The sequence below is a fragment of the Phoenix dactylifera genome, unplaced genomic scaffold (genome assembly GCF_009389715.1).
Source record: "Phoenix dactylifera cultivar Barhee BC4 unplaced genomic scaffold, palm_55x_up_171113_PBpolish2nd_filt_p 000276F, whole genome shotgun sequence".
Lineage (NCBI taxonomy): Eukaryota > Viridiplantae > Streptophyta > Magnoliopsida > Arecales > Arecaceae > Phoenix > Phoenix dactylifera.
This window is the reverse complement of record NW_024067761.1, coordinates 709,887-734,923: the sequence shown is the minus strand read 5'-3', so window position 1 is coordinate 734,923 and position 25,037 is coordinate 709,887. Positions and strand designations below refer to the sequence as shown.

At 41.5% G+C, this 25,037-nt stretch overlaps 1 protein-coding gene and 1 non-coding gene across 2 annotated transcripts; both read left to right on the top strand.

Moving 5' to 3' along the window:
* The first annotated feature begins 221 nt into the window (after positions 1 to 221).
* LOC120105402 (trihelix transcription factor ASIL2-like) lies at positions 222 to 24,756 on the top strand. Its single transcript, XM_039117822.1, has 2 exons — positions 222 to 1,575; positions 24,464 to 24,756. The coding sequence occupies exon 1, from the start codon at positions 357 to 359 to the stop codon at positions 1,572 to 1,574; it is 1,218 nt and encodes a 405-aa protein (XP_038973750.1). The 5' UTR covers positions 222 to 356; the 3' UTR covers position 1,575; positions 24,464 to 24,756.
* LOC120105403 lies at positions 10,832 to 10,937 on the top strand. The gene has a single exon (XR_005507778.1). It is a non-coding gene; the product is annotated as a small nucleolar RNA R71 (small nucleolar RNA).
* Positions 24,757 to 25,037: the final 281 nt, after the last annotated feature.

Genomic DNA, 25,037 nt, shown 5'->3' with positions numbered 1-25,037 from the left:
GTCTGGACTTAATTGTATTGCTTTCACCTGGAAACTTAATCCAGGGAACCCACAAGGACACTCTCTCTGTGACTCGGGTTTGGAACCCGGGTTCAACCTAACCAATGAGCCACCTACACGGGCCTCGACTCCGATTCGGACCCGGTCGGCCGACCGAGTCACGGGGACGAGTCACCCCCTTCCTCGTCACCCGTCAATCGTCACCTCATCCCGCCCCACCAATCCCCTACCCGTCCACCGGAACGCCGACCACCACAAAATTGAACCCCAGGAGCCCAATATTAGGGCATCCCCGATCGAACGCTAGGGTTTCTAAGGTCTCCCATTTCCTCCTCGCGAGGGTGTGAGACAGATAGATGGACGCCACCCAGGACGACGCGAGGTATCTCCCCAATCTTCCCTCCCCTTCGATCTGCCGCCGCCCCTTCTCCTCCTCTTCCTCCTCCTCCTCCTCCTCCCCCCTTGGATCCAAGATCTCCGCCGCTCGGAAATCCTCCTTCCATCCGCCGATCGGCCGTAGCTACGCCGATGAGGACGACGAAGACGATCGGAACGACACGGATGAAGCCGTGGACGAACACGATGATGATGAGGACGAGAACGACGGTGGCGATAGACATCGCAAGATCCGGGGGGAGGAGGAGGAGGAGGAGGAGGAGGCGGAAAGCCGCGGGAAGCGGAGGAAGCTGGACAAGTTCGCCCTAGGGTTCGAATTCGCCCCCCGCGTGCCTCGTCCCGCGATCGTGACACTGGAGGGCAAGTTTCCCGCGAAAAGCTCTCCCACCGATTGGTCGGAAGACTCGACCTTCGTGCTCCTCGACGCCTGGGGCGATCGCTATGTCCAGAACGGCCGGAAGAGCCTCCGATCCGACGAGTGGTGCGACGTCGCCAAGAAGGTCGCTCAGTTCTCGAGGACCACCCGATCCGACGCCCAGTGCCGGAACCGACTCGATACTCTGAAAAAGAAATACAAGAAAGAGAAGGTGAGGATGGCGGAGCAAGCGAGTCCTAGCAGCAAGTGGGTTTATTTCAAGAAAATGGATGAATTGATATCGTCTCCGTCGCCTCCAGCTGCGGGGGCGCGGCAGCAGCAACCTCCGCAGCTGTCGTACGGGGTTGATGCAGGGGAGTACGTCTTTGCGAGCTCCAGTGTCTATCCGAACCGCTCGAATGGTAATGATGAGACGAGGGACAGCCCAGGAGGCACGGGATCGGAGGAGGATGTGGACGAGGAGGATGATGATGATGAGTCCGATGGGCTTCGTCCAAGGAGGGAGAAGGTTTCGATGGGGAGCTCGGATTCTTCGTTCAGAATGCTGGCCGATTCCATTCAAAAGTTTGGGGAGATATATGAGAAGATGGAGAGCAGAAAACGGCAGCAGATGGTGGAGCTGGAGAGGATGAGGAAGGAATTGCAGAGGGATTTGGAGATGCATAAGAGGAAGGTTTTGGAGAGGGCACAGGCGGAGATTGCAAAGATAAGGGAGGAAGAGGGGGAGGAGGAGGAGGAGGAGAGTGAAAATGATGAGGACGGGGATGAGGTTGATGTTTCTGCCGATAACTTGAGCGGGTGAGGTAAGATTGATTCAGCCTAGCTTGCTCTGGTGCTTTAACAATTATTAGTACCATAAGATTCTTTCTTTAAATTTTTTCAATGCTCTGTTTATGGTGTACCTTACATTGTTAGTCCAAGTAAATAAAGCCAGTTACATAGAAAACTGAAGATTGAAGATGTCTTAATCGACTGAAAGGAACTGTGGATGGTTGCTTTCCCTTGCCATGTTCAGATTCCATGATCTAAATGTGCAGTTAATACATCTACTATTAGGTTCTGCATTTACTAGGCATGCACTGTTTTTGTTTTTTTCTTCAGTTTCTTCTGTTTGTTGGTATAAGCAATGTTTTCGGGAGACGCATTCGAAATATTCTGACATCATAACTATAAAATAAACGGAGCAGGTGTTGACTCTTGTTCATGTTCTTGCAGATGCAGGAATTCCTTATATCAGTTGGTCCTAATTTGTCTTCGGCTCAGACCGATTTCATGTTCCTTTTAGCTTCTGATTACGGTCTTTGTTTATCTTATTTTTGTTCTTTTGCAGTTTAGGTCAGATGTTTGAGCTACTCTGCTGTCCTATAACTTGGGAATAGGGAAGGTTGATGCTGGCCTTGGAATCGAATTAAGAGTGACTTAGAGTTCCATTTTGATCGAGAAGTCCTTTTCTGGTATTAGGTTGAGTTAATGGAGTCCTAGATTTGTGGAGAGGGTGCTTATAAATGGTTCATATGCCTTTTTATGTGAAGTTCCATGTTCATCCAATTTTTTTTTGTATTTTGCATTGTGGTAATTTTTATAAGCTAAAGGGAGTCTTTAAGGGACAAGTTAACTAACCTCTCTGATCGGTTATTTCAATTTTGAAAATAAACCACGCAATAGCACGTATCCTGTAGGATAGTGATTACGGGTGTCGGTCCACAGGGATTGGAGACAAGTTATTTTTCTTTTAAAAATAAATCAAAAAGAAGGATTTGCTAACTTGATTCAACTAAATTAATCTATGAGTACGAATTGAAATTTAATCAAAGTAAATAGATCTAGGGTTTGGAATCCACCACATAGCATTGCATCAAGGATTGTGTTCTTAATTTTTATCTTTTGGAAGGCATGCAATTTTGGCTATAAGCCTTTTAAAATAAAGACATAAAGAGTGTTAGGAAGATCCATCTTCGGTATAGCATGAAGTGTCTACCTAAGTATGCTAATCTAGGATGCAGCACACTTCATCTTCCTAGGCATGGATCATCTTAGACTACTTTAGCAAACATGATTAGTAACTAGCATGCTCAAAGTTTAAATATCATAAAGGAATATTTCATTGAAAATGAGAATTTAAACAAGCTCCAAAATAATAATAAAAATAAGAACTACAATGCCCTGATACATTGCTAGGGCTTCATCCAGCCCTAGACTAGATGTTTAGCCGAGCATGGCTTCCGGACGACCTCCCATCCTCAAATGAAGTTGATCACCTCCCATAATTCCCAAAATATCCAAGACTCTTCTCTTTCCTCCCCTCTCTCTTCTTTTTTTTATTTCTTTCTCTCGGCTTTCTTCTTCTTCTTCACCGAAACAGAGCCCCCCTGTTTCTTTCTTCTCCACCGAGCCTCCTCCCTCTGTTTCTTCCCTCTCTCCCTTTTATAGATCAATCGTTGAAGCATCGAGAGGGAGAGGATGCGTGATTGCTGGGGATCCGATTGCTTGGGGGCTGGGATTTGGAAAACGGAAGGAGGGCGTCAATCCGTGGGATCACCAGCTGCATTTGAAACGGGCGGAAGAAATGGGAGCTTGATCGACGGGAGGAAATCACGGAAGAGGTGCTGGGTCCTTGGGTCACAGTGCTTGCAGACGCGGAGGCTTGAAGCGTGGGATGCATCACCGGCGGAAGAAATGGTGCTGGAGGACCACTGCAGACGGACGCTGGGAACTTGGACTGGTGCTTAAACTTGGAAGCAGGATCGCTGGGATCACGGGGACGTTGAAAGGAGCTGGAGATCCGGAAGAGTGGAGAACATGGATCCGTGGTTGCAGAGGCAGGAAGGAAGATGGCTGCGTTGCCTTGATCACGGATGGGTGACTTCCGGCTGCTGGGAGGATCGCTCCGAATGGTGGGTGGCCGCGGGATCAACGGGGAGATGCCTCGACGCGGCTTGATGGCGGAGCTGGGTCTCGGCTGCGGGCTGCGTCACAGGCGGAGGACGAGGCGGAATCGATGGGAAGAAGGGGAACGGCCCGGATGCACTGCGGGGGGAGAAGATGAACAGTGGCTTCTTGTTTACATTATTATTTTTTTTTTGTAACACTGTTCATATGAACAGTGTTTTCACGGGACACTGTTCATATGAACAGTGAATTCCCCGAAATTATTTTTATTTATTTTATTATATTTATTATTTTCTTTTTTTTTTGTTTTTTAAATTTATAAATTTTATATGAAGGCAGGTAAAGAATTGGTTGGGAGTTACTTTGGGTTTGAAGTGGGTCATGATTGTTGATTTGGCTTGAACTCATTCTCGAGCCCAATGTCATTTAATTCTTACTAAACTGCTTCAGATTGGACTCAACCAGATCAGACCGTGACTTAATAAAAGAGTTAATCAAATATTTTCCTATACAATTATAACTTTCAATCAAATCAGGACCAAAGCCCATTTAGTTATAACCTTAGTCGGGTCAACACAATCTCCTTATATATTTTTTTGTAATTTTCATGAAGGATTGCAACCAAGGGAGAGACAAGTTCAGAATCTAGTTTAAGAGAATAATTACCATATTTTAAACTTACTTCAATGTTTGTTCAATTTCATGGTAAAATATGTATTTATCAGTTTAAAAATATTGATAAGTGCTATGGAAAGGTAACTAAATTATAAATTATTAAGCACTTATCACACCCCCAAACCTATGTTTTGCTAGTCCTCGAGCAAAATAAAACTAGAAAAGAAGAATTCTAACTCACTTTCGCAGGCATCGCGGTTACATTTACCATATGTAACAAGGCTTTAAACCCCTAGGTTACCCTAGTAGACGAGTTGTAGTCTCGTGAGGATTTTCAGTGAAGATACCCACAAACTTCAGTAAATCATTTATTATTATTGTTATTCTTAATTTTTTTTTTTTTTTTTTTTTTTTTTTTTTTTAGATCGATTGATCTATGAAGTGAAAATCGAATTCCAAATGCATACTAGTAAAGAATTTCTAAAACTCTTTCTCTTTTTTTTATTAAAATCTAATTTAAGATACATAAATGATGAAAATTTCAAAGCACACACGGTTTTATTTACTAAATCAGCCCAAATCCTAGGTCAAGATGCAATTCAAGTTGAAGTCATTAAGTTTCCGTTAGGGAGTTGTAAGACTTATTTATACTGGAGTGCTCAGTGAAATCTGGACCGTACCCAAGCTAAGAGCTCAGATCTCCAAAATATTGCTAATACCAGTAGTTTCCAAGGATTGGTCGAAGGAACCTACTCACTGATTCAAAATCATCTTATCTGCAGGATTTCGAGAGTTGTGGATGTTTACTTTAGTACCTCACGGGCTTTATCTGTAATATTCCAGTTTACTCGAATTTTTACAACGACGGCTTTCACACTATTGTCTTTTCGGTCAATACAGCTTTTTTTTCCCTTTTTTTTCTTTTTTTTTTTTTTTAAGAAAGATATATAAATTGTGCACTTTTACTCTTGTGGTGATTTCTCCGTGTAACGAGCAATCAGTCGACGACTCTCACACCAGTTGGCATAAGGTGTCGGGCATCAAGACTCCCCTACGGACTTATGCTCGGAGTCCTCATCATAAGCCCACTTGACCTTTGACAATAGGTAGCCCTTTTCGATGTTCCTGACTAAATCCATTTTTATTGAATTTTTTTTTTTTTTTTTTTTTTTTTTATTGGATTAGATAAGTATGATTCATCAGGGTCCAAGGTTGCTACTATACTATCAACATAATGTCGAGCCTAGACCTTAGAAGGGTCGGCCAGTGTGTAGTGAAATTCCAAAGTATTAATTAGCTTACAACTCCCTAAGAGAGACTTAATAAAAAGAACTTAAATTTGTATTACTTCCCACTAGTCATTGGGCTTTTAGATTTTATATACCTTGTGTGTTTATCATTCTCGCATAAATGTATATAAATTAGGTTTTTTTTTTTTCAACAAAACTTTTTTTTTAATAATTTTTTATTATTATTTTATAAACACATTTTTTAAAAAAAAATTATTTTAAAAATTTTTTTTAAAGATGATTTTTTTTTTATTATATATTTTTTTTTAAAACTTTTTTTTTTTTGATGAAAATCAAGATGAATACCCCCAAACCTAAACCTAACATTGTCCTCAATGTTAAGAAATAATCTAAGAGAATTGGGTTGCCTCCCAACAAGCGCTAAGTTTATTGTCTTCAGCCAGACACAGTGGGTCCTTAATTATTTTGATAAACAGGGTTCGTTAAATTAAGGGATTCGATCAATTGCCCGTCGGCAACACAGTCTACATAAGGTTTTAACCTTTGACCATTGACTTTTAAAACATGTCCACCATTGAGGTGTTGGATCTCTACTGCACCATAAGGAGAAACCTTTTTCACTACGAATGGTCCATCCCACCTAGAGCGAAGTTTACCCGGGAAGAGTCGCAACTTGGAATTGAACAGCCAAACCTTTTGACCAGGTTCGAAGGACTTACGGTTAATATTTTTATCATGAAAAGCCTTAGTCCTTGCTTTATAAATTTTAGCATTTTCATAAGCCTCATTACGCAATTCTTCAAGTTCACTTAGTTGGAGTTTTCGGTGAGGACCAGCTACTGCCATGTCTAAGTTAAATTTTTTTATAGCCCAGAAAGCTCTATGTTCAAGTTCTACCGGTAAGTGACAAGCTTTACCAAAAACTAATCGGTAGGGGGACATGCCAATAGGAGTTTTGTAGGCGGTACGGTAAGCCCAGAGTGCATCATTTATCCTTTGAGACCAATCTTTCCTATCGGGACGTACCGTTTTCTCTAAGATGTGTTTTAACTCTCTATTGGACACCTCGACTTGTCCACTCGTTTGGGGATGGTATGGGGTAGCAACTTTGTGGGTGATGTTATATTTGCGAACCAAAGCCTCGAAAGATCGGTTGCAAAAATGAGATCCCCCATCACTGATAATGGCCCGGGGTGTACCAAAACGACAAAAGATGTTTTCATGTAAAAATTTAATCACAACCTTGTGGTCATTAGTTTTAGTGGCGACAGCTTCTACCCATTTTGAAACATAATCAACCCCTACCAGAATATATTCGAAACCAAAGGATGGCGGGAAAGGGCCCATGAAGTCAATACCCCAGACATCAAAGATTTCTACAATTAAAATAGGATTGAGAGGCATCATATCTCTACGAGAGATGGTACCCATCCGTTGGCACCGTTCACAAGTTTGGCAAAAGTTATGGGCATCTTTGAAAAGTGTGGGCCAATAAAATCCACTTTGTAAAACTTTTGCTGCAGTTTTTCTACCCCCAAAATGTCCCCCACAAGCTTGTGAATGGCAGAATGAAAGAATACTTTGAAATTCACATTCAGGGACACATCGACGGATGACTTGATCGGGACAATACTTGAATAAATCAGGATCATCCCAATAATAGAACTTTACTTGTGAAAAGAATCGGTTCTTATCTTGAGTTGACCAATCATCAGGAATTCGTCCTATGGCAAGGTAATTCACTATGTTTGCAAACCATGGCGTTTTTATTCTTTGTACCTCAAATAATTGTTCATCTGGGAAAGAATCGTGCAAGGGTGAGGTATTTTTACAAGAGGGCTCAAGAAGAATCCTAGATAAGTGGTCCGCTACGACATTTGCAGTTCCTTTCTTATCACGAATTTCTAGGTCAAATTCTTGTAGTAAAAGAATCCATCGAATCAGACGGGGTTTGGTATCCTTCTTTGCAAGAAGGTGTCGAAGGGCAGCATGATCAGTGAATACGGTAACCTTGGATCCTAATAAGTAAGATCGAAACTTGTCTAGTGCGAATACTACCGCTAGCAATTCTTTCTCAGTGGTGGTGTAGTTTAATTGTGCATCTGAGAGTGCTTTACTAGCATAGTAAATGACATGAGGTACTTTATCTAGCCGTTGCCCTAAGACTGCCCCAATAGCATAGTCGGATGCATCACACATTAGTTCAAATGGAAGGGTCCAATTAGGGGGCCGTATGATAGGTGCAGTGGTCAATTTCGAGCGAAGATTTTCAAATGCCTCCTCGCATGTTTTATCAAAGACAAAGGGAGTGTCCTTGGCAAGAAGATTGCACAAGGGTTTGGAAATCTTACTGAAATCCTGAATAAAGCGACGGTAGAAACCAGCATGGCCAAGGAATGATCGGATTTGTTTCACAGTTTTTGGTGGAGGAAGATTGGAAATAAGATCGACTTTGGCTTTATCTACTTCAATGCCCCTCTTGGACACGACGTGTCCTAAAACTATGCCTTCTTGAACCATAAAATGGCTCTTTTCCCAACTTAGTACTAGGTTGGTCTCCTTACATCTTTTCAAAACTAAGGTCAAATTGTTCAGACAATCATCAAAAGATATGCCAAAAACTGAAAAATCATCAATGAATACTTCTAGAAAGTTTTCCACCATATCTGAAAAGATGGCCATCATGCATCGTTGAAAAGTTGCGGGTGCATTACATAGTCCAAAAGGCATCCTCCTATATGCAAATGTCCCAAATGGGCAGGTAAAGGTGGTCTTCTCTTGATCGTCCGGGTAGACAGGTACTTGGTTGTATCCAGAATAACCATCTAAGAAGCAGTAGAAACCTTGACCAGCCAACCGTTCCAAAATTTGATCTATGAAAGGTAGAGGGAAATGGTCCTTCCTAGTCATTGAATTAAGTTTTCTATAGTCAATGCACACGCGCCAACCCGTGGTTGTGCGTGTTTGTATTAATTCTCCTTCCGTATTCTCAATCACAGTAATACCTGATTTCTTGGGTACCACTTGTGTCGGACTCACCCACTTACTATCAGAAATTGGATAAATGATTCCGGCATCTAATAACTTCACCACTTCTTTCTTGACTACCTCCTTCATGTTAGGATTGAGTCTTCTTTGCATTTCTCGGGTAGGTTTTGCATCATCTTCGAGATGAATTCGATGCATGCAAACAGAGGGGTCAACCCCTTTCAAATCGGCCACAGACCATCCTATGGCATGTTTATTTTCTTCTAGCACCCTCAAAAGTTTACCCTCCTGTTCAGTAGATAAGTTGGCTGCGATAATTACAGGGAGGCTATCTTCTGGTCCTAGAAAGGCATACTTAAGATTTGTTGGAAGTGGCTTTAACTCAAGTTTAGGTGGTGAATCAATGGAAGGACAAAGTGGCGCGCTGGCAATGGGAGGAAGAGGTTCAGGTCGGCTCTTCCAAGGAAGGGAACTCACTGGAGATTGATTGTCAAGTAAGATGTTAACTTCTTCTATGGCCTTGTCTATATCAAAGTTGTCAATGTCAAAATGGGCCAGACATGCCTCTAAGGGGTCATCTGCTAAGATATAGGGAAGGGCTTCCTCTACAAGATCATCCATTTCGTCAATTAGGCAACACTCGTCTTCCCTCACATGTTGGTCAGCGGCATGAAAAACATTCAATTTAATTTTCATGTTCCCAAATGATATATCCATTGCCCCGGTTCTACAGTTGATACATGCATTGGCTGTTGCTAAAAAGGGACGACCAAGAATCACAGGGATTTGTTTTTTTAGGTTGGGCACATGTTCCATGTCAAGGACGATAAAATCTACTGGAAAATAGAACTTGTCTACCTTAACAAGAACATCTTCAATCATCCCCCGTGGTATCTTCACAGATCGATCAGCCAATTGTAAGGACACCGAGGTAGGTTTTAATTCACCTAACCCAAATTTCTCATAGACTGAATAGGGTAGAAGATTCACACTTGCCCCTAGATCTAAGAGCGCTCGGTCAATGGAGTTATCTCCTATGACACAGGAAATAGTGGGAGCGCCAGGATCTTTGAATTTTGGAGGGGTGTTGTATTGGAGAATGGAACTTACCTGTTCAGTAAGTAAGACCTTTTTAGGCACATGTGTCCTAGATTTTCGCTTTTGGGTGCAAAGGTCTTTGAGAAATTTGGCATAGGAGGGAACTTGTTTGATGGCATCAAGAAGTGGAAGGTTGATTTTAACTTGTTTGAACACCTCCATCATCTCTTCTAGTGAAGTTCCCTTCTTGCCAAAGGGAGTGGGTGCATTAAGTGCTTCAGGAAATGGAGCCTTTGGAGTATGGGTTGTGACAGATGGTGGACTAGCTGAAGAAGGTTTTGGGTTTTCACGTGAAACATTCCTCTCCTCTTCTTCATCTTCCTTATTGTTACCCTCCCCAACCTTATTATCTATTATACGTCCACTCCTTAGGGTAGTCAAAGCATTGGCTTGCTCATGATTTAGTCGGGTTTCTTGAGCCACATATTGTCCCCTAGGATTACTCATTGGTTGACTTGGAAGCTTACCTTCCTCTCGTTTATTTAATGCATTGGCTAGTTGACCCATTTGGGATTCTAGCTTAGCAATTGATTGTGTGTGAGAGTGCAATAGTTGTGTATTTGCCTCCAAACCTTGAAGGGCAGTCAACACCTTCTCCTCAAAGGCTGTATTTCTTTGGGTTGGAGGAGGAGGATGCTGAAATTGAGTTGAGGGACGGTAGAGATGAAAATTCTGAGGGTTTTGAAAATTTTGGGGGAAGGGTTGGGAGGTATTAGAAGCTTGCTGCCTCCAAGAAAAATTTGGATGATTCCGCCATCCCGGATTATATGTATTGGAAAATGGATCATTACCCGGTCTGGGCTGTGTTTGGGCAGCATTGATGTGTTCTTGCACGAGTTCGGGATATTGGGGTGCTGAGGGGCACTCATGAATAGGATGCGATGGGCTAGAACAGATAGCACACACTTGTGCTTGGGAAGAACTAACGACCTGTCCTCCTATCATTAGTTGGTCAATCTTATGGGACAATGCATCTACCTTGCTAGACAGGTCCATAGAATGACTTATTTCACAAATGGCCCCTTTTCTTTGAAAATTCGGGGATGCTTGACGAGAACATGAAGCATGGTGGAGGGAGTTTTCATTAAGATTTTCAAATAGTTGCCATGCTTCATGCTCATTTCGAAGCATGAAAGTCCCCCCGCATGCAGCATCGATCATCTGACGGTTTCGTTCCGTCAAACCGTCATAGAAACATTGCACTAGCTGCCACTTAGGTATTTGATGATGAGGGCATTTACGGATTAGGTCCCTAAATCTCTCCCAAGTTTCATAAAATTCTTCTCCCTCGGTTTGGGAGAAGCTTGTAATGGCACGTCTAAACTGGTTCGTTCTTCCTATGGGAAAGTATTTTTTAAGGAATTCTTGTTGCATTTGATCCCAAGAACGAATTGAGTTAGCTTCTAAAGAATTCAGCCATTGTTTGGCTCTATCTTTAAGGGAGAAGGGGAATAATCTAAGTTTTAAAGCATCATCAGTGAAATTTTGAATCTTGACAGTGGTGCAAATCTCAAGGAATTCATCTAGGTGTTTATATGGGTCTTCATTGGTGAGCCCATAAAAAGATGGGAGCATTTGGATCACACTAGACTTTATTTCATATTGTACAGCTGCTACCTCAGGTAATCGAATGCAAGATGGGGAAGTATAAATAGTGGGAGTAAAGTATTCCCTCAAGAGTTTGGGTTGTTCTTCAGCCATCTTAAGAGGTGGGGATGATCCTAATGTTTTGATCTTAGCTCGAATGTTCCTAAGGGTTCGTTCTATTTCAGGGTCAAAAGGTAATAGATTTTGTACTCTAGAACGACTACCGTGCATACACTAGTACTTGATCAATCACGCATGCAATAAAAGAGAAAAGCATATCAATCCTAGTCTTTGTCCTAAAATCACTAGACAGCTCCTAACTGGTTTGAAGAGGTCACCTAAGCCTCCAATCCGGTCTAATGAACCGAGTTGACCAGGTAAGCTCCCAGGTAAGTGGAGGGGTCACGATGCGTTCGCAAAGGTCCCACTTAAAACCCACTTGCCTCGAACAGATGAACTGTCTCCCTTATAGGGACAAAGCTTGCCTAGACATCAACTAAGCCACAGAGCGAAATTGGTGCAACTTTCGGTGATCTTCGTCCTATTGAGCTCGAATGTCCCTAGGAGCCAACGTCTAATTGATTTTAATTAAAGATGACACTATGTGAGATTGAGTTCACCTAAGTTGGGCAAGAGTCCGGTGATGAAATCCGGCTCTTATCTTGTTGGGGTGATTGCCCTTACTATGTGCAAATTGATTTGTGTATGTGTATCAAGCATGCATTCACAATTTTGCTATAATTAAAATCAAACAATCACCACAAAATTTCAAACCAATAATTAATTTAAATAAGAAAAGTTTAGAGGTTACCAAAGGGAATTTCCCCAGCAATTTAATTTTTTTTTTTTTTTTTGCAAACCTCTACAACATTTCTTTTCCGGCAGTTCTCCTTTTGATCATCCCAGATTTTTTCCTCGATTCCTGATCAAATAATATAAATAAAAATTAGTAAGGGAGAAAAAGAAGATAAGAAAAGTAACAATAATAGAATTTTTTTTTTAAAAGAATTTTTTTTTTAATTTTTAAATAATTTTTTTTAATAAGAAAAATAACTATGCTAGCAATCCCCGGCAACGGCGCCAAAAATTGATCGGTTATTTCAATTTTGAAAATAAACCACGCAATAGCACGTATCCTGTAGGATAGTGATTACGGGTGTCGGTCCACAGGGATTGGAGACAAGTTATTTTTCTTTTAAAAATAAATCAAAAAGAAGGATTTGCTAACTTGATTCAACTAAATTAATCTATGAGTACGAATTGAAATTTAATCAAAGTAAATAGATCTAGGGTTTGGAATCCACCACATAGCATTGCATCAAGGATTGTGTTCTTAATTTTTATCTTTTGGAAGGCATGCAATTTTGGCTATAAGCCTTTTAAAATAAAAACATAAAGAGTGTTAGGAAGATCCATCTTCGGTATAGCATGAAGTGTCTACCTAAGTATGCTAATCTAGGATGCAGCACACTTCATCTTCCTAGGCATGGATCATCTTAGACTACTTTAGCAAACATGATTAGTAACTAGCATGCTCAAAGTTTAAATATCATAAAGGAATATTTCATTGAAAATAAGAATTTAAACAAGCTCCAAAATAATAATAAAAATAAGAACTACAATGCCCTGATACATTGCTAGGGCTTCATCCAGCCCTAGACTAGATGTTTAGCCGAGCATGGCTTCCGGACGACCCCAAAAATTGATCGGTTATTTCAATTTTGAAAATAAACCACGCAATAGCACGTATCCTGTAGGATAGTGATTACGGGTGTCGGTCCACAGGGATTGGAGACAAGTTATTTTTCTTTTAAAAATAAATCAAAAAGAAGGATTTGCTAACTTGATTCAACTAAATTAATCTATGAGTACGAATTGAAATTTAATCAAAGTAAATAGATCTAGGGTTTGGAATCCACCACATAGCATTGCATCAAGGATTGTGTTCTTAATTTTTATCTTTTGGAAGGCATGCAATTTTGGCTATAAGCCTTTTAAAATAAAAACATAAAGAGTGTTAGGAAGATCCATCTTCGGTATAGCATGAAGTGTCTACCTAAGTATGCTAATCTAGGATGCAGCACACTTCATCTTCCTAGGCATGGATCATCTTAGACTACTTTAGCAAACATGATTAGTAACTAGCATGCTCAAAGTTTAAATATCATAAAGGAATATTTCATTGAAAATAAGAATTTAAACAAGCTCCAAAATAATAATAAAAATAAGAACTACAATGCCCTGATACATTGCTAGGGCTTCATCCAGCCCTAGACTAGATGTTTAGCCGAGCATGGCTTCCGGACGACCTCCCATCCTCAAATGAAGTTGATCACCTCCCATAATTCCCAAAATATCCAAGACTCTTCTCTTTCCTCCCCTCTCTCTTCTTTTTTTTATTTCTTTCTCTCGGCTTTCTTCTTCTTCTTCACCGAAACAGAGCCCCCCTGTTTCTTTCTTCTCCACCGAGCCTCCTCCCTCTGTTTCTTCCCTCTCTCCCTTTTATAGATCAATCGTTGAAGCATCGAGAGGGAGAGGATGCGTGATTGCTGGGGATCCGATTGCTTGGGGGCTGGGATTTGGAAACGGAAGGAGGGCGTCAATCCGTGGGATCACCAGCTGCATTTGAAACGGGCGGAAGAAATGGGAGCTTGATCGACGGGAGGAAATCACGGAAGAGGTGCTGGGTCCTTGGGTCACAGTGCTTGCAGACGCGGAGGCTTGAAGCGTGGGATGCATCACCGGCGGAAGAAATGGTGCTGGAGGACCACTGCAGACGGACGCTGGGAACTTGGACTGGTGCTTAAACTTGGAAGCAGGATCGCTGGGATCACGGGGACGTTGAAAGGAGCTGGAGATCCGGAAGAGTGGAGAACATGGATCCGTGGTTGCAGAGGCAGGAAGGAAGATGGCTGCGTTGCCTTGATCACGGATGGGTGACTTCCGGCTGCTGGGAGGATCGCTCCGAATGGTGGGTGGCCGCGGGATCAACGGGGAGATGCCTCGACGCGGCTTGATGGCGGAGCTGGGTCTCGGCTGCGGGCTGCGTCACAGGCGGAGGACGAGGCGGAATCGATGGGAAGAAGGGGAACGGCCCGGATGCACTGCGGGGGGAGAAGATGAACAGTGGCTTCTTGTTTACATTATTATTTTTTTTTTTGTAACACTGTTCATATGAACAGTGTTTTCACGGGACACTGTTCATATGAACAGTGAATTCCCCGAAATTATTTTTATTTATTTTATTATATTTATTATTTTCTTTTTTTTTTGTTTTTTAAATTTATAAATTTTATATGAAGGCAGGTAAAGAATTGGTTGGGAGTTACTTTGGGTTTGAAGTGGGTCATGATTGTTGATTTGGCTTGAACTCGTTCTCGAGCCCAATGTCATTTAATTCTTACTAAACTGCTTCAGATTGGACTCAACCAGATCAGACCGTGACTTAATAAAAGAGTTAATCAAATATTTTCCTATACAATTATAACTTTCAATCAAATCAGGACCAAAGCCCATTTAGTTATAACCTTAGTCGGGTCAACACAATCTCCTTATATATTTTTTTGTAATTTTCATGAAAGATTGCAACCAAGGGAGAGACAAGTTCAGAATCTAGTTTAAGAGAATAATTACCATATTTTAAACTTACTTCAATGTTTGTTCAATTTCATGGTAAAATATGTATTTATCAGTTTAAAAATATTGATAAGTGCTATGGAAAGGTAACTAAATTATAAATTATTAAGCACTTATCACTCTCCCTAGAACTAGGAAGGGACCCTTTCCTAAAGAGGTGGTTTTTCTTCTAAGAAAATTCACAAGTCTATTGAAGCTAAATGAAGATCTGGGATATAGATCTGTCAAGGACTACTTGTCCAGGAGGTTTGGGTTCTTAAACTATTTCCAAGTTCTCAGACTGAATCCATGTTCCTTTTATCTGCTGATTACAATCCTTGTGTATCTTATTTTTGTTCTAGACGCGACGGTAAGGTTGCACTATTTTGACTTGGGTGTCACGGGTTCAAAATATGGAAATAGCCTCTCCGCACGCGAGAAGCTCACCCTTCGGGTATCGCTTTTGGTGCAGGAAGCCAAGCATTTTGCCCGACGTTTTACATTTCCGAAGGAACTGAAGCTACATTTTTTTTCAATTTTCATTCAAGAGTTCCTATGTGTTTCCATGCCCTTCTTTTAGCAATTTACGCTACGTTTTTGTACTCAACTGGTATCATACATAAAAAGAGGGATAGGCTTCCTGGAAAGAAAGAGTCTTGTCAGGTTTTTAGACCTTAAAACTACTCTGTAAAAGTAATGACCAGGGTAGGGGGTCGAATGTTTATAAATTTTTGAAATCTTTTTTGTATGCTTCGCAAACTCGCTACACAGCATGGCAATCATTGCAAGGCATAAGGCCACCCCTGTCTTTGTAGCCATCCGTGCTACAATGTAGAATAACCCTGGGTCAATGTAGTCACCTTTGTTGCATGGAACGACACATTGGCTAATGCTGCATGCATTTGACCCTCCCCAGATCCTACAATAGAGGGAGTCTCATGCATTAGGATGCCCTTCTTTTGGCAATTTAAGTCAAGTGCTTAAGTTAATCTGCGCTCTTATAACTTGGGAATAGGCAAGGTTGAGACTAACCACGGAATTGTTTTAAGAGCGACTTAGAATTCTGTTTTTGATCGCAGTCCCTTTCTAGTATTAGGTTGAGTTGGTGGAGTCCTAGAGTTATATAGATGTCACTTATGAGTGGTTTATGGGCCTTTTTATTTAGAGTTCCATGTTGATCCCAATTTTGTATCTTGCATTGTCATCATTATTATAAGTTAAGGGATTCTTTTAGGGACAAGTTAACTTACCTTTCCCTGGTACTGGGAAGGGACCCCTTTCTAAAGAGGTGGTTTCTCCTCTAAGAAAAATTCACAAGTCTATTGAAGCTAAATAAAACGGCATTATTCTCCAACTTTGTCTTCAAGCCATCAACTAACCAGAGTTATGATTCCAACATATATTTGGGTTGAAGCTCAGTCAAGTTTTAATTTGCATCACTTATGGTGATAACCTTCTACTTTCTAGAAAAAGGGATTTTCAGGCACTACTGCAGTGAATAATTTCTTTTCTTGCTATTTGAATGATGCCTTTTGGTGTAAATACAATCTAGGTAGTTGAAAATACTAAAATTAATAGACATGATAAAGTTATCTGCTGGAATTAGTTCTGACATCTTGAAATTTACATTTTGATGAGGGATAAAGTCAAGGAAGCTAAAAATCGATTGTCATCTCTTCAGTCTGAAACTCAAATCTGAGATCTTGTATGCCTTCTCTAGTCTTCCTTTAACATTGTTTGTTAGTGATGTCTTTCCTTGAAGCCCGTTGCATCTTATTGGGCTTCATTAGAGAAGATTTTTTGTTTTGCTTTCCTTTTCTTTCTTTCTTTGGTTGGGGCAGAGGTTAGTAGCGGTCAAATTAAAATAGACTTCTTCAGCAGGAGTTTTACAGTATTTGGATGTGTGACTATTTAAAATTCAGCAAAAGTTCCTTTATGCGTTGATTAGTTGGCAAGATAGAGTTGTATTGGTCAAAGAGTTGCTTGATAAACTTAGCACCAAGCCTCCTTTAGATTCATATCAAAGGTTTTTTTTAGCAAGCTGAGTGCATTGGACTGATTTGGATGCTCAAATTTTTTCTGTGTAAATTAAAGCTGGAACGAATCGCTTACACAGTTGCTGCTAGTCTTCATTCTAGCATTAGTATATGTTTTGTGCGGTCTAGTTAAGGAAGGTTAAATTCATGTATTCTAGTCATCCTACCTACAAAGACTTAATAGACAATAAATGTTGACTATCTTCTGCCACTCTCCTAGCAAAGAATCTGCAAAATTTTAGTCATAGCATGCTTTGTGCATATTGTTCATTACAGAGATGGCTGATACAAAACATGATGTGATGCAGTTGATTCAAATGCTGGTTATAGTTTCAAAATTTTTCTTTCTTACTTTCTTTCTTTTTTAAGTTAGTGTTTGCATATAAATCATGGTATCACTCTAGCATACATTAAGAATTGCTACATATGTATGTTTGTTCTCAACCAAATGAATTGCACATGCTAAATGTCTTTTCTGAAACGTTATGTGCTATGTCTTTTCATAGCATGCTTGCTTGTTTCCAATGGAATGTTGAAGTATGAATATTGTGACAAAAAATGATCACATAATTTAGCAAATTTTTCAGGGAAAAATGTATAAATGTTTTGAGAGATGATAAAAATTACGAGAGGAATGTAAGGTAAAATAGAAATGCGGAGACAAAAGAAGTAGCATTCAAGAATCAATGTAGTTTATGAATAATCCATGCATCATATACAAAGCCCCTTAGAATATATAAAGTACTCTAGTCTTTTAGGCTGTGATAATGTCCACGAAGAGGTAATATTGTAAGACATTAAGGGCCCTTTTGGGTAATCCAACAGGATTTGGGCTGAATTTCCCAATGGATTCACAAACTGGGAAGCCCATTTGAGCAGGGCCCTTACCAACCTAACACTTTTATAAACTGAATTCTATGGGAAGGAAAAAAGATCTTCATAGGTCTTTTTTTTTCCTGCAGACAAATAGGTCTACAAGCTGAGATTTAGGCTAGGACTTTGGCGGGCCTTTAGAAGATGCCGGGTTGGGTGGGCCCACATGCCCGTTTCCTATAAGATATTCATGCAGGAATATCGAACGGGCCTTATGGACGGAAAATCCATCATAAGAGGCCTGGGTTGTCTGGGCTTCTTTCAACCGGTCAAGCTCAACTCGAGTGAGTGATGGGTTCAACCATTGCTATTCATGCTTGGTTTGTAAGTTCCATATACAAGCCAAGTCTCAAGTTGGCTTGAGCTTATAATTATTTCTATGAACTGGCTAAGTTTTGATCTTGACTTGTTTACCAATGGAGCCTAAAGTGGATTTGAGCATCACTTGTTTACTGATTGAACAAGCTAATAATCTAGCCAATCTTAAGCTGTTCATGATTGGCTTGGTTTAGTATAGTATGCTTAGCAAACATTAGTATTTGTGATGCCGGACCAAATTTTAAATGGAAGCAGAATAAGAGGGGAAGAGAAGGAGGAAGAAGAAGAGAAGAAGGAGAAGGAAGGAGAAGAGAAGAGGAGGAAAACGTGGGGGAAAGAAATTCTTAATTCTTCATTAAACCCTAATCATGAAAATAGTTCCCTATATATAGGGCCCAAATACACAACTTGCATAAACCCCCCTTACACAGAAATAAATCCTAATAAACCCACAAATAACACAAATAAGCCCTAAAATGCAAATAAGCCCAGAAATAAAATAAACCACAAATAAACCCTAAAATGCAAATAAGCCCAGAAATAAAATAATAAAATAAATATGCAAATAAACGGGTCTGACTCAATCCGGGGGCTCAGGATCATCTGGATGAAGGGCTCTGATGTCCCCATCAACTCCTCCCGGGTGAGAAAAACTCGACCCCGTCGAGTATAGGTCTGGCCGGCTGTCGTACTACTCCAGAAGATCGGGGTCGAGGCGCTGCAACTGTGCTCTGGAAATCCACGTCACATCAGACTTTGGTCGACCTTTCCACCGAACAAGATAACATTGGTAACCACCGTTCCTGCTTGAAATAACCTGTTCATCCAATATATGTTCTATTTGTTCTCTGCGTGCATGAAATTTGGGAGGTGGTAGCTCAACAGCAGGTAATAGGTCAGGGTATCCAACATGGGCAGGTATATCAATAAAGGGGTCAGAAGGCAGGAATATTATCTTTTTGTATGGGACTAAATCTTCAATATTAAATGTCGCACTAATCCCATAGTCATCAGGAAGATCCACAACATATGCATTCGAACTGATTTTCTTTAAGATTTTGAACGGTTATGCACTACAAGTTTGCAATTTCTTAAACGTTTCCGAAGAAAGTCGTTCAAACCTAATTCTTATCATGACGTAATCTCTTTCACTTAACTCATTATAACGTCCGGTTAAATCAGCAAGGGATTTATATTTTAAGTTAATAAAGTGACTGCAATTGCTGATTTCTTGATGCAATGAATGTGGATGAGATGCAATTGATTGTGCAGACTCAAAAACTCTATACTGATAAGACATGAAAAATAGGTCTATGGGTTGCCTAGATTTGTAATCATGCACCACTTCAAACGGATTTATGCCTATGGACTTATGAACCGAACTATTATATGCAAACTCAACTGTCGGTAATATTAAATCTCAGGTCCTAGCATATGCATTTGGGTTGAGCCTATAATGTTGAAGGTTGGGCAGAAATACTCCGGGAACTAGATCAATTGCGTGTTGGATATCACACATCGGAGAAAGTGCATCCAGAAGATCATCATGGACTATATCATTAAACTCCTCTAAAAGGGAAACTACTATAGGGGAATGTTCAAGATTGGACTCCACATGGGTATCTTTAGCTACAACTGCCAATTCAGGTGACTGACTCTCAATATCTGTCACTATCTCTTCCACAGTAGTGATGTGAAATGACTTGGTTGTACTTAGATCAATAGTCTCTCTTTGGAAATCATTTTGGACAAAATTTAATTCTATAGGTTCGTCTTCAAAGTCTTCTTCATAGTCTTCTATATTTGGTTCATAGACTTCTTCGACATATTCGACCTCTTGGCTCCTAGCTTCTGATTCAGTAATCAGGTAGGTCCTAATGAAACATTGGGATGCTATGTGGTCGAATTGTTGACACCTTGAGCATTGGGTTTGGTGCCCAAGAAAATGGGGAAGGATTACAGGTGGTGCAACCAAACCGATTTTAGGTTGGGCTGCAACAGGGGTTGGCGGTGTAGGGGTCCTAGAATTTTGCACGAGCTCACGGATCTCTTGTGTGAATTCCTTGTATCCAGCCCGCATGGCAACGATCTGTTCCTTGATAGACCTCAAAATGTCGGAATTCATGGTAGCTACAGGGGTTTTAGGTTGATTGAGATAGTACTCCATATCACTACAGGTTAGCATGCAATGATGACACTGGGTGATGATGTGAAATGCAGTGTCACTAATGAAACCTTAATAACTATGATGCAAGACCAAATTTGATGCAGGACAACTTACTAATGCAATCTATTATGATTTCAGAAATCAGCAAGTCTTCACAATAATAACTTAAAATTTAAATGTTGCTAATTTTTACTTCGGTTATTCAGAATTAAGGATTAAGATTATTCAATTTAAGAAATTAGATTGCAATCAAGTAGTTCAGTTGTTCTGATCCTAAAGTAATTTGAGCGAATAATATTGAGAAACGTCCTGTTGCTAGGGTGTGCTAATTTAATATCAAGATTTAATGGGTAATAGGATGGGTTCGAAAGTGAAAGGTTTAATGTTCTGAATTTTGACAGCAATATAAGTTTTCAAAATATGGCTATCATGCAAGAGAACCAGAACATAATTAAATGAACAAGCCAGAAAAAGTAGAAACCTATCATCTGTCGGAAAGCAGACGACCAGAGTGGTGCGCTCGAGGGCTAGGGCGACGATCAGGAGCGAAGTGCGGAGGAGGGAGGGGTGGTGTGGCCCCTGGAGAAAAAAAGGCCCGTTGAAAGGGGCTCTGCAGTGGCTCGGCCTGCTGACTTGGGCTTATGAGAGAAAGTCGGGGCAGGCTACTGTTGTGTGGGCCTGGGTCAGCCCGTGTTGGCTTTAGAAGTTGGGTGGGAGGCGCGTGGGATCGGCCCGATAGGAATGGGTTTGAGGGGAAGAGGGGCGGTGGCAGGTGACAGGGGTTCGGGATGGGGACGGCCGGCGGCGGAGCAGAGGAAGCGGCAGGCAGGTGGCGGCGGTCTGGTGCAGCGGCAAACGGAGGGGAAGCCGGAGGCGGCGAGGGGCTTTGGTGGAGGGGACGGCGATGGGAGTTCGGAAGGTGGCGGCGAGGCGGAGGCAGCAGTGGGCGGCGTGCGATCGGAGAAGAAGCGGTGGGGGTGGCGAAGGCGGTAAGGCGGGCGGTGGCGGCGGACGAAGGCGGTGGCGAGGGTGCTCACGCGGAGGAAGATGAACAGGTACCCCTTTTTTTTTCTTTTTTTTCTCTTTTTTTTTCTCTTTTTCCTTTTCTCTTTTTTTTTTCTTTTTTTTTTTGCACGCACGTGCGGTCACGTGCGGAGCTGTTTTTGGGGACCCGGGTTACCGGATTCGGGTTAACGGGTTTTGTGACTTACCCGTTAATCCTTTCTTCAACTTTCCGATGGTTTCGGGAGAGGGCTCCGATCTTCACGGCGATGGCGGTGGCCGGGGCTCTAGGATCTACGGCGACGGGCGGTGGCCGATCACGGGATCCGGCCGGTGGCGCCTTTTTGTGGCGCGATGCAGCGACGGTGAAGCGTGGGAGTGGTGGCCGCAGGCTTGGTGGCTGGCGGGACGGGGTGGAGGTCGCGGCTGCGGCGGCGGAGCTTGCGGCGGCAAGAGGCGGCTGACCACGGCAGCCACGGGCGGCGTCAACAGGCACGGGAACCCGAGCGGCGACGTTTCCGTGGGGAAATGGCTCCTCCGACGGCGGGCTCGGGCCTTCACTGGGCAGCGGCGGCGGCGAGAACGTCCGACGGTGGCTCGGCGCTGCTGGCGGCGACTGGTGGCGGCGGTGGGCGCGGGTGTGACGACGGGTGGGGTGGACCTGGCGACGGGATCTTCCCCTGTTCCTTGTGTGAGAACTGAGAGAGGGAAGAAAGGATTTCTTTTTCTCTTTTTTTTTTTTTTTTTGGCTCTCGGTTCGGAAGAAGTAGCCGGGAGAGAGAAGCTAGACCTCAAGGCTTTGGCAGATAACCTAGGTCGTGGCTTTGGCAGCAGGGGCAAAGCCGACGGCTCTGATACCAAGTTGATGCCGGACCAAATTTTAAATGGAAGCAGAATAAGAGGGGAAGAGAAGGAGGAAGAAGAAGAGAAGAAGGAGAAGGAAGGAGAAGAGAAGAAGAGGAAAACGTGGGGGAAAGAAATTCTTAATTCTTCATTAAACCCTAATCATGAAAATAGTTCCCTATATATAGGGCCCAAATACACAACTTGCATAAACCCCCCTTATACAGAAATAAATCCTAATAAACCCACAAATAACACAAATAAGCCCTAAAATGCAAATAAGCCCAGAAATAAAATAAACCACAAATAAACCCTAAAATGCAAATAAGCCCAGAAATAAAATAATAAAATAAATATGCAAATAAACGGGTCTGACTCAATCCGGGGGCTCAGGATCATCTGGATGAAGGGCTCTGATGTCCCCATCAATTTGCCTCAATTACACTGATAGGCTCAACTTTTATGGTTGTATGATGGATTTTACTGTCTTTTTTTTTATGAAACGAATGAATCATATGTCTAGTATGGATGCATCTAACAAAATTAATAAATAAAATAACTCTGAAGAGAGAAGGGATAGAAGCAAATTTTGTCCATAGAGTGTCGCCAGAATGATTTGCATCATAGATGCCACCCAGTCTACAGCCCCATTTGCTTTCCTATAAATATGGGATGCTTGAAAGAGAGTGCACCTTCTAGTCAGCCTCAAAATATCCAATATGAGTGGATGTTTGCTCACTGATGGAGAGCATCTTGAAATCTCTCCAACCACTGTAGCGGAATCACTTTCAAGGAGGATAAGGTTAGCTCTTAGAGTGAGAATAGCATACCCGATCCCTTCCCAAGCAGTCCTCAACTCTATCCCCGGAACAGAAATATCAAAAAGCTGTCTCCTCCAGCCTCAAAAAACTGGGAATCAGGCCCTCTAATTATAGATCCAGCTCCTCCTCTACCACCATCTTCAGTAACACTACCATCAAAGTTCACCTTGAGATAGGTCGGGGTGGGGGCTCCTAGGTAATAAATACCACTCTAAATGCATAAAGAGATAGGGGAGGCCCGTGTGTCCCTTGTTTTCTCTAGTTCTCCTATAATAGTGCACTGAGTGATTTCTGTAGCTTGTATGATTGCCTTTTCTAATATCAATCTCGAAGACAGAGACTCAATTCTCAAAAACCCATCTATTCCTTGTATTCCAGATGTGATAAACAATATATGCTGCTTGAATGCATTTGATCTTAGTGCCCTCATCATTTCCGTTTGTCTTCAAATAAAGCAAAAGAGCTTCAGTCGGGCCTGGTGTCGTGAAAACTACAGATGGAATATCAGATAATTGCCAAACCTACAATGCTTTCAGGCAGTGAAAGAGAACATGATCTACAGTCTCCTGCACTCCCTCACAAGAGTCATAGATAGGGATATTCAAACCCCTTCTACCAAAACACCACTACACGGAATGCGATCCTATGCAAGCTTCCATAGACATAATGCCACTCGAGGATGTTTCCAAATCTTCCATAGCCATGAACAATTCTTCCTACTTTCTGGGACTGCATTGAAGAGTTTATAAAGCTCACTGGCCTTGACTTAGGAAGTACAAGTAAAACCCCGCACCAACCTGTCGGGCATGTCACTATTAGGCACTGCAATTGATAGAATTCTATCAGCTAAGCCCTCTCCAAACAACTGCATGAGAGAGACGTTCCACCTCCTCTTGTCAAGACAAATCAGATCTCTAAGCTTAAGATCCCTCATAGTATATTGGTTGTTGATCATGGTCAGCCACAAGGCCAATGGAAGTGGAGAAATCCAAGCATCATCCATTACATCTATTGAGTGACCATCACCTATCATCCAGCAAATATTAGATAAAGACAAGTGGGGCATGTGAGCATACCTCTTTCCAAATGAAGGAACTGCTGCGGGAAGGAAGAGGCTAGTTTTGCTATCTTTTAGATCATGCTTTTGGTTCCACTGGCAATTCTGAGTCAGCCATTTCTGACAAATATGGGATGCACAATGAATGCCATGAACTCCAGATGCTTTATCCGGTAAACAAAAGTTCCTTGGTGAATCTGATATTTATGTCAATATGGATAAATATCATTCTTTACAATTTGGTGTCAATATCATCCATGCATGAGTGGCATATTGCTAGCACTTTTTTTTAAGAAAAATAAATATTCTGTAGTTAACTGAACTGCAGTTTTTAGAAAAACTTTAGGAAATTACTGTGTTAGTCATCATTTCAAGCTCCATTGTGTCACTGGTAGTGGTCTACAAACTGCTTTATCTGTAGACAAGTAATATGAATTTTACAGTAGCACTTGTCGTCAGCCTTTGTTATTGATATCTGTTTTCAGCTAATATGTGAATCTTAAAGGTCTGATGTATTGGTTTTCTTCTGTAGATTCATTTTTGGTTCATTACATCTGACAGCCATCAACATGAGTTGAGGAGCATAGCTTCTGTAACTGAAGGCTGTGTAGGAAATTTGCAACAAGAATAGGAGAGGCTGAGAATTTGCTTGCAAATAATGTTATTGTACGCGCCATAGCAATGTGGATGTAATTTAAATTAAGTTTTACATATTCAAGGCTGAGGAGGCTTTTTATTTTTCACTAAGCTCCGAATAAACACATTTAAGCAGGTTTTTATTATCTATTTTTGTCTGAGTTCTAACAACAGTTGATTTTCCAGGCCTCCCCACTTTTCCCTTTTTGATGGTTATTTTCCAGGCCATGTTTGTGAATGTTTAAAGCTGCATGATTGTTCGTTTGGGTCGTCATTTGCCCACTGCATGCTTTCTGACGGTTGAGTTGATCAGCTACCCCATCTTTCCTGAAGGGAACAGAGAGCTGTCCATATTAGATGGCTGTCCATCTCAAGCTTTGGTGAAGTATTAATCTTGCTCTAACAATTTGGCACATATTAACTGAATGATTCATCATGGTTTCTGATGACCCAAAGATTGATTTAAAGAT

What these genes read in the sequence shown, in the direction of transcription:
- LOC120105402 (XM_039117822.1), top strand. Translation starts at nt 357, where the DNA reads ATGGACGCCACCCAGGACGACGCGAGGTATCTCCCCAATCTTCCCTCC.